Source organism: Gorilla gorilla, chromosome 3 (genome assembly GCF_029281585.2).
Source record: "Gorilla gorilla gorilla isolate KB3781 chromosome 3, NHGRI_mGorGor1-v2.1_pri, whole genome shotgun sequence".
Classification (NCBI taxonomy): Eukaryota; Metazoa; Chordata; class Mammalia; order Primates; family Hominidae; genus Gorilla; species Gorilla gorilla.
The window spans coordinates 98,329,663-98,345,811 of NC_073227.2; the positions used below are offsets into that span (position 1 = coordinate 98,329,663).

Below are 16,149 nucleotides of genomic sequence, written 5' to 3' on the forward strand. Positions count from 1 at the left end.
TGATACAACCTCTGTCCCTAGAATGACCACAGCCCAACAGAGAGACTGAGGGCGAAATGTGCAAAACCTGGGTCCTCCAAATACTTAAGATTCAGAGCCAGGTTGTCAGAGGTTCTCCTTTGTTCTGGCTGAATAGTAACACTGACAGGGACCTGCCAGTTTCAACTTATTCCAGTTATTCGGAAAAGTGAATTGTTCCAAGTGGCGTCAGTGCACGTTAGAACGTGGGCCCGCGTCATGGTGTTCGTGAAGACTGGAAACAAGTGGGACCCCCGCCAGCACAGCTCATGCAACTGCTTCCCCTCCAACAGTTTCGCCCATCCCGACTCAATTGAGGGACCCGAGACGTTTCTTCTCTGGGCCAACCAGAACCCAGTAAGCATCTCTCTGATGCAACTGTTCCCTTACAAAACGATGAAACGTGGACCAGCTATTTTTATTCGGTCCTATAAAAATAGCTGCCGTCAGTCAGTCCTGGCGGGGAATCAAGGCCTCTGCACTTGAAGTGCGCGCCCCAGTTGGCCGTGTCCTGATGTTACTTTCCCAGCCATTGGCATTTGGGGGCGCAGCTGGACCCACAGCTCCCAGACCGCGTTGTGTTCCACTGACAGAGTCTCCTAGGGAAAGGGAAAGGTGCATTTGCTCCTAGGCTCCGCCTAGGACGCACACACCAAGATCTTCCCGGGCTGCTGGTAAAAGCCAGGATGCAACAGCCTGAGGGTCCCAGAGCGAGGAAGAAGGATCAATCAGGTCCCCCGGACGCACTTAGTCCAGCAGGAGTGGCGGGCTGTGGGGGTGGGAGGTAGCCCCAGGGCCTTTGATGTGGGCACACGCTCCCCCAGCCCGCCGAATCGGTTCCTCCCCTAACAAGGGATGTGGACACGGTTCATCTGCCTTCCGGTGTGCCTGAGCAAGAACTGTGCAACCTATCTCCACCCCCTCCGTCCCCGGTATGAGCACTTTTGATTCCTCCCCAGACAAAGCCAATCTGAACTCCAGCAGAATGAATAAAGGGATCAGGTTGCTCTCTCGGCCTCCCCTCACCTCCCTCCTCGCGTCTCCCTTTCCCCACGTGACTCTCTGGAATTTTGCCAAAGCTCCGAGTCTCTGGGTCCATTTTCACACCGAGCAAAGCAGAGAGGAAGGAGGCAAGGGAGGCTAGAGGAAGGCTGAACGTGTGTCCTTTAAACGCGGGGTCCAGACCCGGCGTATTTTGGGCGTTTCCAGGCTCTCTCGCCCGAGTGGCCTTGAGTTTGGGGGTCTTTTCCAGCCTCGCTAGCTTTTTCCTCCGTGCAATTAAAATTATGGCTCTTCTTCCACTCCCGTAATCATTGCACCTCTACCCTGCAGACCTGCTCCGGGGTGTTCAGCGCGGAGGTGGGTGTTGGTGAGCAGCAAGCCGCGCCCCCGCAGCCCTCCTCACCCAGGCGAGGGGCGGGGACGAGAAAGTAGCAGCAGCGCCCCCCAAGTCTTTCCTCGGAAGCTTCTGAACAGTCTGCTTCAGGGAGCGCAGCCCGAGGCGGTGCGGTGCGGTGCGGCTGCAGCGCGGGCGAGTCCCCGGAGCTGCCCTCAGCGCTACACAAAGTTTCCAGCGAGCGGCCCCCGGCAGATGAGGTCTGCCGAGCCGGGTGGCTCGACCAAGGAGTGGGTGTGGGTGGGTCTTTCGGGGCTCCCGGCGACCCGCCGTGCCGACGCAACGCCGACGTATGGTGCCAAGCGAACTTTAAAAAGCTGCTTCGGACAAACCAGAGCCAGGATTTCCACTGTCGGGGACCCGGGAGCGGAAGGGTCTAGCCCGAGGGAAATGCTGGAAGATCCCATCGGCCAGTGACCAGCAACTTTCCGGCGAGATTTTGACGCGGAGAACTGTGCTCTGCCCCCTTATTCTCCCAAAGCTCACGTTGGCGTCCTGCCTTGCGGGGGAGCTCGGCGCGCTGTCTGCCTGAGCAGCGAGTGAATTGAACCCCAGCCCGCTCCGGCGCCTCCGGGCTGATGAGTGTCTCTCTCCGCCCGTCCATCTCTTTTTCCCGGAGGTAACGGCCCGCGGTCCCCCACCTTCAGTGCGCCCGGGTTCCAAGCGCCGGAGCCAGCGTTTTGGCGGAGCCGCTTCTTGGATACTGAAGGCTGGGCTCCTCCATCGTGGGTGCCGCGGCGGCGATGGGTGTCCTCAAAGTGTGGCTCGGGCTGGCCCTAGCGTTGGCGGAATTTGCAGTATTGCCTCATCATTCCGAAGGTGAGAGAGCGGTGCCGCGTGTGTGTGTGTGTGTGTGTGTGTGCGTGTGTGTGTATGTGTGAGTGATCGTGCAGTTTAAAAATCTCAGCAGGTTTTATGGTATTTCGGTGAGGTGGAAGTTTTTCTGGGAAGGGTGAGGTGGAAGTGAAACTGGAATAGGCTTTTTCTGATAAGATTCCTACTCCTGATTGTTTTGTATTCGGATTACACCCCCGAAATGGCCTCCCTCTCTGCCCTAAGTGCTTTTGGGTGGGTGGGTGGCCGATGGAGGTGACATCTCTGAAACTGATCCTTTTTCTTTCCACCACCTACCTTTCCCCGAGGGGAAAGCAACTGCATGGAGCACAGGTGAGGAGCGAACAATTGCTCTTACCTGTTTAAAAATACTTCTGTTCCTAAGAAACATACAGTCTTTCATCTTAAAGCCCCATCGCTCTCCCGCCCTCCTTACCTCAGTTAGTCTCCCCCTGAAGTCCAGTTAGGATTTTATAACTAACTGGTTGGAGCGTGTTCTGGTCGTGGGCAGTTCAGTTGCACTGAAAGAAATCTCTCCAGTACGGAGAAGCACGAACCTGCCTGCTTCCCAGAACAAAAGTGGTTAATAAGAGTTTAGGTTCATTCTTTTACTTCACCCTCCGCCTCCTGGTTTTCCTCCGAGGCTCCAAGCTACATGTAAAACCCCGGAGCCGCAGGAGAGAAAAGGAAGCCGTGAGAGTAGTTGTCGCCATGATATCAAATGCAATCCGGGCTCAGCCAAATAAATGAGTCAATAAGTAAATCAAGAGTTTGGGGTCATGGGATGCCGGGCCTGGGGACGCGAGGCGCTGTGAGCTCCCTCCTGCTCCGAGGAGCCAGGGAAGTCGCCCCGCCAGTGCTTAGGGAGGGGGAAGGGAGCCGGCGGGCTGGGAGGAAGACGGCTTAATCCACAGCGCCTGGCTCTCGGCTTCCCCTCCCGGCTCCATTCATTATTCATCCAGCTGCGAGAAGAAGAGTTCACCTGCCCAGCCGCAAATCAGAGCCGCGGCTGGGCGGCGGCGGCGGGCGCAGGGCGGGCCGCCTTCTCCGCCCTGGTGCCTAGGAAGGGGCGCGGGGCGGCTGCCGGGAGTAGAGCTCTGGCGCAGGACTGGGGGCTGTGGGAGGCCCGGGGAGGACAAAGCTCTGCCTCGGGTCGACCTCCAGTCACTGGAACAGCTGCCTTTTCTTTGCTGGCTTCCCAAGAGAAAGGCCTTGGGAATCCACGCACAAGGGTGGGGGACTTTCCCGTGGGTCCAGGTGCTGCCTTCTGCACTCTTCCGGGATGTGTGTCAAGTGTGTATAATCTCCGGGAAAGGCACATCTGGGGCCTGTGCAGCCTTCTCCCAACAGTGCAAGTCCTGTAGAAATATAACTTTATTGTTTATGTGCGTGTGGGCGCGTACTTTGGAAAAAAAAAAAAGCTTGTAGGGCTTGATTATAACAATAAACCAGATGAGAGAGTCACCCCAGGCCACCCAAACCTGAACTTGGTACTTAGAAAAATTAATTTCACTTGGTGGCAGTTTTTAAAATTTAGAGTCCTATCCCAGCAACGCAGGAAACGTGCTATCACTCCCGGATAGCTCACCAGGGGGCAGTTGGAATGAATGGCGCAGCTTGTCGGAACCAAAACTCTGCAATCAACAAAAGGCATTGTTATTAAGAGCCTACAGGGTGCGCTCTTTGGCAGATTGCTTGATCCAGTGGGCCAAGTTTAAGAAGTGAGGAATCTAGATTGGGAGGTGGGGATGGGGGAATGCGAAGCACAGAAAGCCGGGGGTAGGGACGGGGGGCGGGGGCGGGGGCGGAGAGAGGGTGTGGATATTACTCCAAAGAGTCTTTGGAAACTTTGCTTCTTATTGTTTGACTTTACTGTCAGAGCATTCTATAGCCATTTCACAAATTGGATTGATAAATTGATAGATGTCTGAGAGTTTCCACCCACATCATAATGGTGCTTATCTAATAATGAATGAATGAATGAATGAACATGGCCATTTATTGAGCAGGTATTCTTTGCCTGGCTCTTTGCTAAGCACTTTACATACTTTATCTAATTTAATTAGTTTAATTAAGTGATATCACTCCCACAGACAAAAAAAACATTTGTCATCTGATGAGACCTCTGGTTTGGTCCTGTCAAGGTTTTCTTTTTCTTTAAAAAATAAGAGCATTGAGATCAAGGTTGGAAACCTCAAGGATCTTAGAAATCTCAAGTTTTTATTATCAGCCTAGAGAATAATTTTTAAAAATAGAAAAGAGACATTCACATGTATACTTCTTTTGATGGGATGTACCTTGTGACACCTTTGCTGACCAGCTTATGGCAGAATTTGTCGTTTTCTTCTCAGTGCACAGAGAGAACAATTGTGGTTGGTATGGGTTTGGTCTTCCTCACTTAGCTGTGTGCTTATTGAGGGGTTAGGATGGCTCCTGTTAATTCTGATATCTTCAGTTCAGCTCCTAGTATACACTAAGTGCTCAAAAAATTGGTCAGATGAACAGTATTGCCAAATTATATTATTTTGAATTAAGCTTAACTGGTGGACTGGCCTCTGATTAGCTCACTAACCTTGAATGAACCATCTAACTTCTTTGCGCTATAGTTCTGTCATTTACTAAATGAGGTCAATTAGGTGATAGCTCTAAGATACTTTGGCTAATCATCAAACATAGAAGAAAAAGAGATCAGTATTTGCTGCATTATTAGTGGTCAATTGCAATTTTCTGGTTCTAAATTTTATTATTTTTATTATTATTATTTTTTGAGACAGAGTCTTGCTCTATCACCCAGGCTAGAGTGCAGTGGTGCGATCTCAGCTCATTGCTGCCTCTGCCCCCTGGCCTCAAGCGATTCTCATGTCTCACCCTCCTGAGTAGCTGGGATTACAGATGTGTGCCACCATGCCCAGCTAATTTTCACATTTTTAGTAGAGACAGAGTTTCACCATGTTGGCCAGGCTGGTCTTGAACTGCTGACTTCAAGTGAACTGCCTGCCTTGGCCTTCGAAAGTGCTAGGATTACCGGTGTAAGCCACTGTGCCTGGCCTCTAAATTTTATTTTATCAAAAGAAATATCAAAAGAAAAATAAATTTTTACAAGCAAATTATTGGCAGTGTTATTTTATATGGCCTTATATTGCTAAACTGGTAAAGTATTAATGCTATGACTTGAGAACTTAATAAAATGAAGAAGTCACAAAGAAGCTTCTAACATGGCTGCTTTCTGAATCAGAGAAACTCTCCCATGGCTTTTTCTGGAGAAATATCTTGAGTTCTGTTGACATATGGAAGTCCTGTGAAGTTACAGTAGATAAGACAGTTGCCTTGGGATAGAGAAACATCATTGAATTGGAGGTTAAGAGAATTGAGCTTTAGTCTGTGTCCCATCAATCTCCATGTGATTTTAGCCATTCCCACAAACCCTGAATCCCGGGTTTTTCCTATAAATGCTATTTAACAGGTTACATTGAAGAGGCTCATTTGATAAACAATATGTTTTATTTATGGGTGAGTTAGGGTAGTTGCTCTCTGGGCTGCAGAGTTGTTTCACTGAGAGACTCTATGCTTGAAACTCAATAACTCAATGTTGGGAAGAGAAGACCTTGGCTGGAAAAAAGTAACCTAATTCTTTCATTCTGTAAGCCTTTATTGAGAGGTTCTGTGTCAGGTTATGTCCAGTAGGTGGGTACAGACATCAAAACCAAAGCCAAAAAAACCTCCTGCGCTCAAGGAGTTTGCATATCTAGAAATCATTAATGTCAGTTGAATAGCAGTAGGGATATGGGAACATTTGGTCCTTAGTGGGTTTCTCAGTATGGAAAGGTTAGATGATGGTTGTAACTTTGCATCCTTTGGCTTTTGTAATTACCTGGCAATGGAAATAAAGAGGTGTTGTTGTGGACTCTTATTTTCATCAATTATATTTCCATTGCCCTCTGAAGATTGGATTCTGGGCATTACTCTCCTTATATAGTGTACATCCTTTAGTAAGGACCCAGCCATCCGTATTCACTGTTATGGACTTGGGTGGCAATGTCACCCAACTGTACTCACACAAGTAGTCATAAAATATTCTTTAACACATGGCTCAGAGAAGGGGAGGGGACTACCACATGTCAAAGTTGGAGCCTCGTGCCAAATCTTACCGTAGTTCCAAAACAGTTGGCCCACTTTCATTTTAACTATTCTATTAATTGATCTAAATCCTAGTTGACAATAATCAGGACATGAGCTGTCCTGTCAGTTCAGAAAATGATTCTATTTTAAGTATTCCACAGTGCACACAGCCATATGCTGAATTATAACACAACATAAAGCCTGAACATTTAAATGCCAACTTGTGGCTGCTTGTTCCTAATGAGTCATGTTCTTGTGGTACCATGCTCTCCAAATCTTTTTGTATCTTAATGGTTGTATCTGCCACTATTTCTTTGAACTAATGGGTCTGACATTTTGTGGTGCTTGGATTTAACTTCTCTAATTTACTCAGTTTACCAATGGTTTCAGAATATATGCAAATTATATCTCAAAATTTCTCCAAAAATACTAGATTTTATACAGTCATCTCATAAAGGAGTATATTATAATGTGCAAAAGGGATTAAAAACAGACATTTACTTGTTTAAATTTTATGCAGTAACATTTTGTCTATGTGACCTGCAAGAAATGAGCCAGCCACACAGGAAAAGAGCAGCTCAGGTCTCAGGATCTGGGTTTCCTTCTTGACACTATAAAATTACTTCACCCTGCAAAACTTTATGCTCTTTCTCACAGGTTGTGAGGTGTTAGAACTTAAATTACCTGGCATCTCAGCTGCATTCTGTGCCTTGAAACTGGCATTGTTCATAGTTAGAGAACTACTCCTGTTGTCTCTGGTTTTTCCTCAGTTTTCCTTTGAGGGAGGCTCATTTCTTCTTCTAGATCAGCACTCTCTCACAGAATTCACCTTGAGCTGGAATTTTCTTTAAAGTTCCCTGCCATAAATATAAACATCAAATAGACCTGCAATCATTCTTGTACTCCTGAAGAAAAAAAAATAATGAGTCGAGAGATGAATTTTGTTTTCCATATTATGTGAACTGATGGATTAGTGAAAAGACCTCCACTCTGGCTTTCAACCAGAAGCTACACCCAGTACCCATGTCAACAAACCCCTCAACTTCATCTGCTGGTGGGTGTGTGAGAGAAATATGCTTCCTTTGGATGCTGCATCTGGTATTGGGTGATGATAAATGTTTGATAGAACTGGGCATCACACTGGAATGCTTATTTTCTCAAGAGAGTAGAAATGAGGTTTTGGAAGCTGTGTTAATGGAGGCTCATTCATGCAGCTGCCTTCCGGGTAGAACTGTTCTGTTTTAGGAAATCTCTCAGAGGGCAAAGCTTATTTCTTTTGGAATTGTACAATACAGAGCAACCCAAATTGAATTAATTCCTTTTCCTAATGATATAATTTTTCAGCAGCTCTACACCATTTTGGCTTGAGTCTCCAGCAGATGCGTGGCTTGCCCAGGTATAGATGTGGTGCCACACTCAGTGCTACTTTATTTTTTTCATACTGCAGTGAGTTTATCATGGCTATCTAAACTTCCAAAAATGGGTTTTGATATGGGTACTCAGATACTTCTTAAGGTGCTTGATTTCCTTTGGAGCTTTGAAAAGAAATTGACTTTGGAAGGTAATGCTGTGGAGAGCAATAAAATTATTTGAGGATAGTCTTATTTTAAAGATTAAATTTTGTTTGTGTTTTTTCTAAAAGTTAAGTTTTGTTTAATCTAAAGTTTAAATTTTGTTAAATTGTACCTAAGTGATGATCTTTATTCTAAATTTTCTAAACACCAGAAATAATTAAATATGTCCATATAAGTAATTTAGAAAGTGAATCGTGTTCATATATATTTATTTGAGATATATAGGATTATTTTAGTACACATATCACACACATACATATGTACACATATATATTTCCTTTCTTATAACATACCATAGACTGAACTACTAAGTCTTGGAACAAGATTTCTTAAGGAAAAAGTAGTCAATTAAGAAGAATTTTCCTTCAAGGTTTTATCTCAAGTTATTCTTATTAGAACTTAAAGTATAATAATAAAAAATAAATAAATAAAATAAAAAAATAGGGAGTGTCTATAAAATCATTCATTTATAGACACTCCCTATTCCTTTCTCTCATATGTATAGAAATAAATTCCTTTTTTCATATGTGCAGAAATTTTAATAAATATTAATGCCATGGCTAGAAACTATTTTAAAGTAAAATAATAAGTTTGTGTAAAATATAAACTCAAAAATGACATATCTATATGAATTATCCTATGTCTGCAGAGGAAGAAATACAAACCATTAAAAGTTGGAAATGTCATTAGGAGAAAGGCACAAGGGTGTCATAAATTTATAATTTTTGCTTATACATATGCCTTATACTTAGCTAATGTGATGCATTCATATTCTGGGTGAATTATATTAAAACACCAAGAAAATTGTTGTATACCAAAAAAAAAATAATATCAGGGACATAAAAATTATTTCAATAAATTTGCCCACAGAGATCTTCGATTCAAACCTAAGTGTAAATAGTCATCTCAGTTTTTTTAAAGATTGTTCTTAATTCCATTACTGGAGGAGAAGGTAGACCAATTCTTTCCTGAGAAGTTAATATTATTGGGACTTCATAAATGATCCATTAGAGGTAAGCACTGTGGTAAAATAATGTCCTTCTCTCTTCAGAAACCAACTGTGGAGCATTGTTAAGATATGCTTCACCTTGGTGTGTATATACTGTTCAAATGTGTTTTGCAGACTCAGTTTCTGAGAGAGTAGGTGATAGCACACTGCCCATCTCTTTCTAAGTTAAATCAAGACTTGTTGTGCAGCTCAAAAATTGGTTGGGAATGTGTTTATATTTTTTTAAGTTAAGATTTCAGTTTATAGTATATATATATACACACTAAATACTACATATGCTATTTATACTATATATTACACATATACTATATATAGTATGTAGTGGGTATATATGTATATATATGTGTATATATGTGTATATACTATATATGTACTATATATGGTATATAGTATATAGTGGGTATACATGTATATATATGTATATACTATATATGTAATAGTATATATGTAATGGTATATATAGTGTATATATTCTCTCTATATGTAGTACACACACACATATATATAATGTAGTGGGGTAAATACAACATTTCAACATCCTTAGAAAGGAAATACACAAGAATAAATTCACAAATGGAGGATGTAGGCACAAAATGCTAGGAGCTCAGAGGAGCATAATCTGGTGGGCAGAAGTTTCACAAAGGAGATGGGATCAAGTTCAAAGGGCTTGACTAGACAAAATACATCTCCTGTAGAAAATGAAAATGAGCAAAGGCATTGAGACATGTAAATATATTACAGGATTCTAAGTTGGCCTCTTGGGTTGGACTGGAGGCTTAGTGTAAGCAAACAGTGGCAGGGAAGTCTGGATAAGTAAATGGGACTGGATTATGGACGCTTTGCTGACTTATCACCAAGAAAAATATTTACTATATTTATAGCATGTCGTTATAAACACATTTATCTTAAAATTCAGGTCATAAGTTTTAATGATGCTTTTCCTCATGTGTGTCCAAGGAATGTTGTTTTGGTGTATGGGGTTATTTCCCTAGGGGAAGAATGCTGAAGCTTTTAAGATTTTGGAAGAAGCTCATTTTCCTGATTATGATGCGTATAGATGCAGTTTTAGCAGCAAGCTTGCTGGGGCAGTGCCTATTGGTTTATTATGCATCCCTTTTAATTCTTGTTTTGTTTTTCCCCACAGGTGCTTGTGTCTATCAGGGTTCCTTGTTGGCGGTAGGTCATTCTTTACATACTTGGTTTCTGTCATTTGAATGTAAAATGCTTGATTGAAGTTCCTGAGTGAGTGAGTTGACCCTATCATTGTAGAATATGTTTATTTTTCTTCACAGTTTGACGATTAGCCCTCATTCGGGCACAATGATGCTCAATTATTTAATACCTTTTCCAGAGTGAATTAGTTCCATTCAGATACTCAGGTATTGGAAGAGAAATTCAAACACTCAACACACAATTTACATTCTGTGGCTGTTCTTTGTGTTCTTTTAATCAGACAGAAAATTAGATCCCATCCTTTTGTCAGATACAAACTGAAACACAATTTTTTAACTTCTGGTTGCATTTGCTTCTCACTTTGAACCCTTCTCCAAAAAAAGTATGATTATTAAATTAAGTAGAATAGGACAGATTTCTGTTGTTACTTTGAATTATAAACTTAAGTTTTGGTGAACAGCAAAGAAATTAACATTTATTTCTGAACTCTTGCCATATAGGGTAAAATTGATTTTGAATTTAATGTCAGAATGACTTGGGGGAAAAGCTGATGTAAGTCTCATGCATTTCTTTTCATTACTAATGCACTATGGTGCATAACAGTGTGTTAAAGCCTTATTGAAAAGACTATCTACACTCCATCAACTCTAATAAATGGTGTGACAAATCATTCTTCACCATGTTTTTATTTTGGTTTAATAAATGCTATAATAAAACTGAACTGAGATGGTTGGAAAGCATTTGCTCATTTACATCACAACCTGCTATTGACATGTGTGGTATTGATAAGTCATCCTGGATTATCCTTGTGGTATTGAAATAGCTGAGGAATATCTGAAGTATCTTAGAGTCTAGATAATTGTAGATATTCACCGTAATATCCTTGAATCTGCACTTTATATACTGTAGTTACTGCTCGAGAAGTTTATTTTTTAAATATTTTTCTATCAAAAATTAGGAAAAAGCCATTTTTATTCTATTTGTCATTCCATATCCTGCCCTGTTTATTCTTTAATATATTTTATGCTCATTTACATCACAACCTGCTATTGACATGTGTGATATTAATAAGTCATCCTGGATTATCCTTGTGGTATCAAATAGCTGAGGAATATCTGAAGTATCTTAGAGTCTAGATAATTGTAGATATTCACCATAATATCCTTGAATCTGCACTTTATATACTGTAGTTACTGCTCGAGAAGTTTATTTTTTAAATATTTTTCTATCAAAAATTAGGAAAAAGCCATTTTTATTCTATTTGTCATTGCATATCCTGCCCTGTTTATTCTTTAATATATTTTAGGAATCATTTGCTCTAAAATATATTATCACTTTTGGGGAGCTACAGTAGATATTTAGACAAGTCAGTTATCCATGCTAATAAAAGAGAATTATTTATTGTGTAGAGTACTTCATAACTTTTCCATATATTTTCGTAAGTATTCATATGTCTGATACTTATAATAGACCAATGAAATAGGCAGGCCATGTATTATTCCATACTCTTTCCCCTTTTAATGGAAAGGATGAGAGAGAGAGATGAAGAGATTTGCTAGAGGTAATTCACCATTAGTGGTAGACCAGAACAAGACATCCTGTCTTCTTCTGTTGTCCTGCCTATATGTGAAAAAAAGTGGCTAGACCATCTTCTATATTTAACTTTGCTATGTGTTATTGTACATTTGAATATGAAAGGATCAAGTAATTGGAGAGGTCAGTTTGATCAAGTTAAAAGGAGAAACAGCCCAGCCAACTTGAATTTATTGGATGACCTTGCTTCCCTCTGTACCGTGCCCTAGCTGATCCCAGGGCTCATGGCTGCTCAAGATTAGTGGGCTGCACCCTCCCACACCAGCACGCTCCTCATTCCTCCAGGTGACTTCTTTGCTTACCAAGGCTCTGCTACATTTGTTTCTTTTTCTTTTTTCTTTCTTTTATTATTATTATTATTATTATTAATTTTTTTTTGTAAGATACGGTCTCGCTCTGTCACCCAGGCTGGAGTGCAGGGATCTTGGCTCACTGCAACCTCTGCCTCTAGGGTTCAAGTGATTCTCCTGCTTCAGCCTCCCAAGTAGATGGGACTACAGCTGCACACCACCACACCCAGCCAATTTTTTTTTTTTTTTTTTGTATTTTTAATAGAGACGGGGTTTTGGCATGTTGGCCAGGCTGGTCTTGAATTCCTGATCTCAAAGTGCTGGGATTACAGGCATAAGCCACTGAGCCTGGCCTGCTACATTTGTTTCTGAACCTCTTCAAGCCTGAGATACTTGTTATTGTAGTTATGCAATTCAGTCTGAGAGACAATATATTTATTACAATAATAAAATTATTAAACAAATATTTATTGAATGACAATTAGAGACCTGCTATTCTATGCACTGGAATGCATCTGTGAACAAACAGATGAAAATGCCTGCCTTCATAGAGCTTGAATTCTAATAAGTAAAATATATAGAATGTCAGATAGGTGGGCTACGGGGAAAAATATTGTGGAGGTGGAACGGATAGAAAAGGCTCAATAGGGGATGAAGGTGGCTACTTTAGATAGGGTGATAGGGAAGGCTTCACTGAGAAGGTGACATTTGATCAAAGACATACTGAAAGAGGTAATTATAAGGAGCTAGCCTGGTGGATACCCAAGGGGAGAGAATTCCAGAGATAGGGAGCAGAAATGTAAAGTCTGAAGCAAGAGCTCCTATGAGCATTTGAGGCAGTGCATGGAGGATGGCAAGAGATAGGTCAGGGAGGATGGCAGGGGTCAGAGCATGCTGAGCCTTGTGCAGACTTTAGCTTGTCCTTTCAGGAAGGTGGATGAGCCATTGGAGGTGCCAGAGAGGAGGAATGGCAACACTGGACTTATCATCTAATTAAACTGCTGAAATGAGAGTGTGCTTGTTTCCAGGGAAACTATATTAAATACTTTAAAAAGACTCCATAGAGGTGAGTCACTAAAAAATTTCTGTCAAATTAAGTGTAGGAAAAACAGCTGTACAAGATTGAGAAAATATTTCAAAATCTAGAGAGATTCTGCATTCGGATTTATTTGTAACCACTTTAAGTTCTCTTTCCATTTTAAGGACAATGAAACTGGAAATGGTAGATGATGCATTGTGGACTTGGTTTACTATCTACATCATTCACTGCTGCTCTCTCTCCACATGCCCTAGTGTTAAAGAAAAGCATTGTGTCTACATCAGTGAAATTGGAGAGTGAATGTATGTTCATGTATTTTGAATTGAAGAGTTCAAGAACATTACTATATGATTCTAGGATTCTCTGATTATACAACTTTTTGTGTGACAAAGGCTTCTAGTGTAAGAGGCGTCATTTTCAAGAGCTGGCTCTGAGAATAGTAATTGGTGTCCCTGTTCCAAACTTTGTAATTTTACCCACATGCTCACTGTTTTAGAGGTAGAAGTGACTTGAGAAATCTCTTAGTCCAGACTGTCCATTTTATGGATGAGGAAACTGGGGCAGGGATGTGAAATTCTTGAGGTTTGTTCATCTCCCAGGTGAGTAACCAGAAGTAGGTTATTCTGGGTGAAAATGGCAAAGCCTCAGCTTCACCCAGAGTTCATAAAGCATATCAAGCAAATGAGAGCATGGATTTAGGCACTTGCTGCTAGTATTACGCTAACTCTCAGCCTGTCTTGTGAGGATTCCTCTCACTGATTCCTTTCAATCTCTTCACTCATTGCTTAGGAAGCTGCCAAATACAGTGGAACATTCATGGCCATGGCAGTCAGACACACCTGGTTTTGATCCTTCCTCTTCTGTTACAAACCAGCTCTGTGACACAGGGCAAGTTACATCATCTCTGGAACGTCTTATTGCCCCTGATGTGAAATGAGGACAAAGAAAGCCTCTCCTGAGGGTTGTTGCAAAGACGATAATGTGGGAAAGACACCCAGGTGCAATGCATGGCATGTGCTTTTCTGCCATAACACAATTTCTCCTTAGCAACCAAGAAGAACAAGAGGAAGGGCCAGTTGTTAAGCACCTACTATATATTTAATACTCAACAAACCCAGGAAATAGTTTTTTTTTTTTAAATTTACTTTACAGATAAGGAAGTTGAGGCTCAGGAAGTAGTCAATTGTCCAAAGTTACATAGTAAGTCCTAGCGGAAAAGAGAGTTCAAACCTGGTTCTTATTCTTAAGTCATTTGATCAAGCATTCTATTTCTCACAACCAAGTCAGTCCACTTGTTGTCTCTGAACACAACTAGCTTACTTCACCACCTTCGGTCCCATATGCCCACCCCCTCCCTGCCACAACTGCCATGCAGTTGTCTCTGCCAGTCTCTGTCCCTGACCTCCTGCTAAAGCCAGCTGTCCCTGGCTAACCCTTCCCATTTAACTGAGGCTGTCCTGCACTGTTGTACACCAAATTCACTACGTGATGCAAAACATGTTTAGACAGGCATGTCATCTTAAAAAACATACAATGTATAGTGTATTATGTACTATATATGTTTATATATGTGTATATATGTATATAAGTGTATATATATATATACCTCCCCCCACTTTGTATTGTGTTGTGTTTCCCCAATTTTTGACAGCTGTTTGGACTTGCAGTGACATCCTGGGTAATTAAGTCCCAAGCATGTGTAGCCATCTCTTAATTAAGGACTGATTTCAGCTCTCTCCCTTCTCTTTTCTTTAACAATCTTCTGTAACTTTCTCTTCTTTTTATTCCTAGAATAAGAAATGACCAGAAGGGACTAAAAATAACTTGAAAAACACTGAATAATCTATTTTGGGGTGTGTTTCTTACTCCATAATACCCATGCACCCCTGGGCTCACAAGACTTTCTCTAAAGTCAGCCCTTGTGGAAGACAGAGTGACTGTTAAATCAGGAATCCATCAGAGGGAAACTACCTAGGTAATAGGTTTAACTGTGATATCCAGTGTGAGGAGGAAAATTAATTTTTTATTTCAAAGTTTTCACACACCTTCTGTTCTTTTCCAACTATATCAAGTATTGAAAAAACTCTCCTTTTGCATCACCACAAGCAAACACATATCCTTTTGAAAGTTCTTCCTGGGATCAATGACTCGAGTCTTCACTTCAATTTTTCTGTCTGTGAAATGGAGATGAACTATTTACTTCTCAGGATTGTTGTGAAGCTTAAAGGAGATGAACATGAAGCACCTCGTCCAGTGCTGTGACTTACAGTGCTCAATAAAGGTTGGCTGCTATTATTGTTGTTCTATAGCAGTGACGACTGGCAAGGTTGGATAAATGACTTTTCTTCCCTAGATCAAAAGTGTTAAGTGTTGGGATTTTCCTACTTGGGATACTTTTGCTGAGAAATGCTGACAAAGTGAATCACAAGGCACTAACTCTTAGCAAATTTGAAAGAATATTTTTCAAGGATAATTAAAAAATGTGGAATGTTGACTATATATAACACTGCAGGAAAATCCAGGCTTTGGAGTTTGAATCTTGGCACCACTACATACATGCTGTGTGGTCTCAGATATAATACTTTATACAGCCAGATGTCACTTTCATTATCTACTTAATTGGGATTATATTTCTCCTAGGTTTGATGTGACAGTTAACTGAGAACATACTTGTGAAAGAACCCAGAACTGTCCCTGCAAGGAACACGTACTCACATCATTCAGGTGGTAACAAGATGTTGGAGTAGAAATGAGTGAGTTATAGAGTCCAGGATCTTGGTTCAGGTTCTGGCCCTGTAATTACTAGCTGTATAGCTTGGAGTAAGTCACTTGAATGAAATGAGGTCTCAGTTTCTAAATTAGTAAATTAAGAGAGTTAGATTAGCTTCTCTCCAAGATTCCTTAGCACAGTATTGTGTAGTAGAGCTTTCTGTGATGATGGGAATGTTCCATAGCTGTGCTGTCCGGTGTGGTAGCTATGAGCCACATGTGGTTATTGAGCACTTGAAGTGTGGCTGACGATACTGAGGAACTGAATTTTAAATTTCATTTAATGTCAATGAATTAAAGTTTAAATTTGAGTAGCCACATATAGATAGTGGCTA

At 41.5% G+C, this 16,149-nt stretch overlaps 1 protein-coding gene across 3 annotated transcripts in view; it reads left to right on the forward strand.

The window, feature by feature from the left end:
- The first annotated feature begins 1,107 nt into the window (after window positions 1-1,107).
- The window catches only part of FRAS1 (Fraser extracellular matrix complex subunit 1), a 484,406-nt gene continuing 469,364 nt past the window's right edge, over window positions 1,108-16,149 (forward strand). For all 3 annotated transcript variants that reach the window (XM_004038871.5, XM_055385587.2, XM_055385586.2), the window contains exons 1-2: window positions 1,108-2,233; window positions 10,095-10,126. In XM_004038871.5, the coding sequence (XP_004038919.5) occupies window positions 2,158-2,233; window positions 10,095-10,126 (108 nt within the window). In that variant the 5' untranslated portion in view covers window positions 1,108-2,157. The remainder of the gene's footprint in view (window positions 2,234-10,094; window positions 10,127-16,149) is intronic.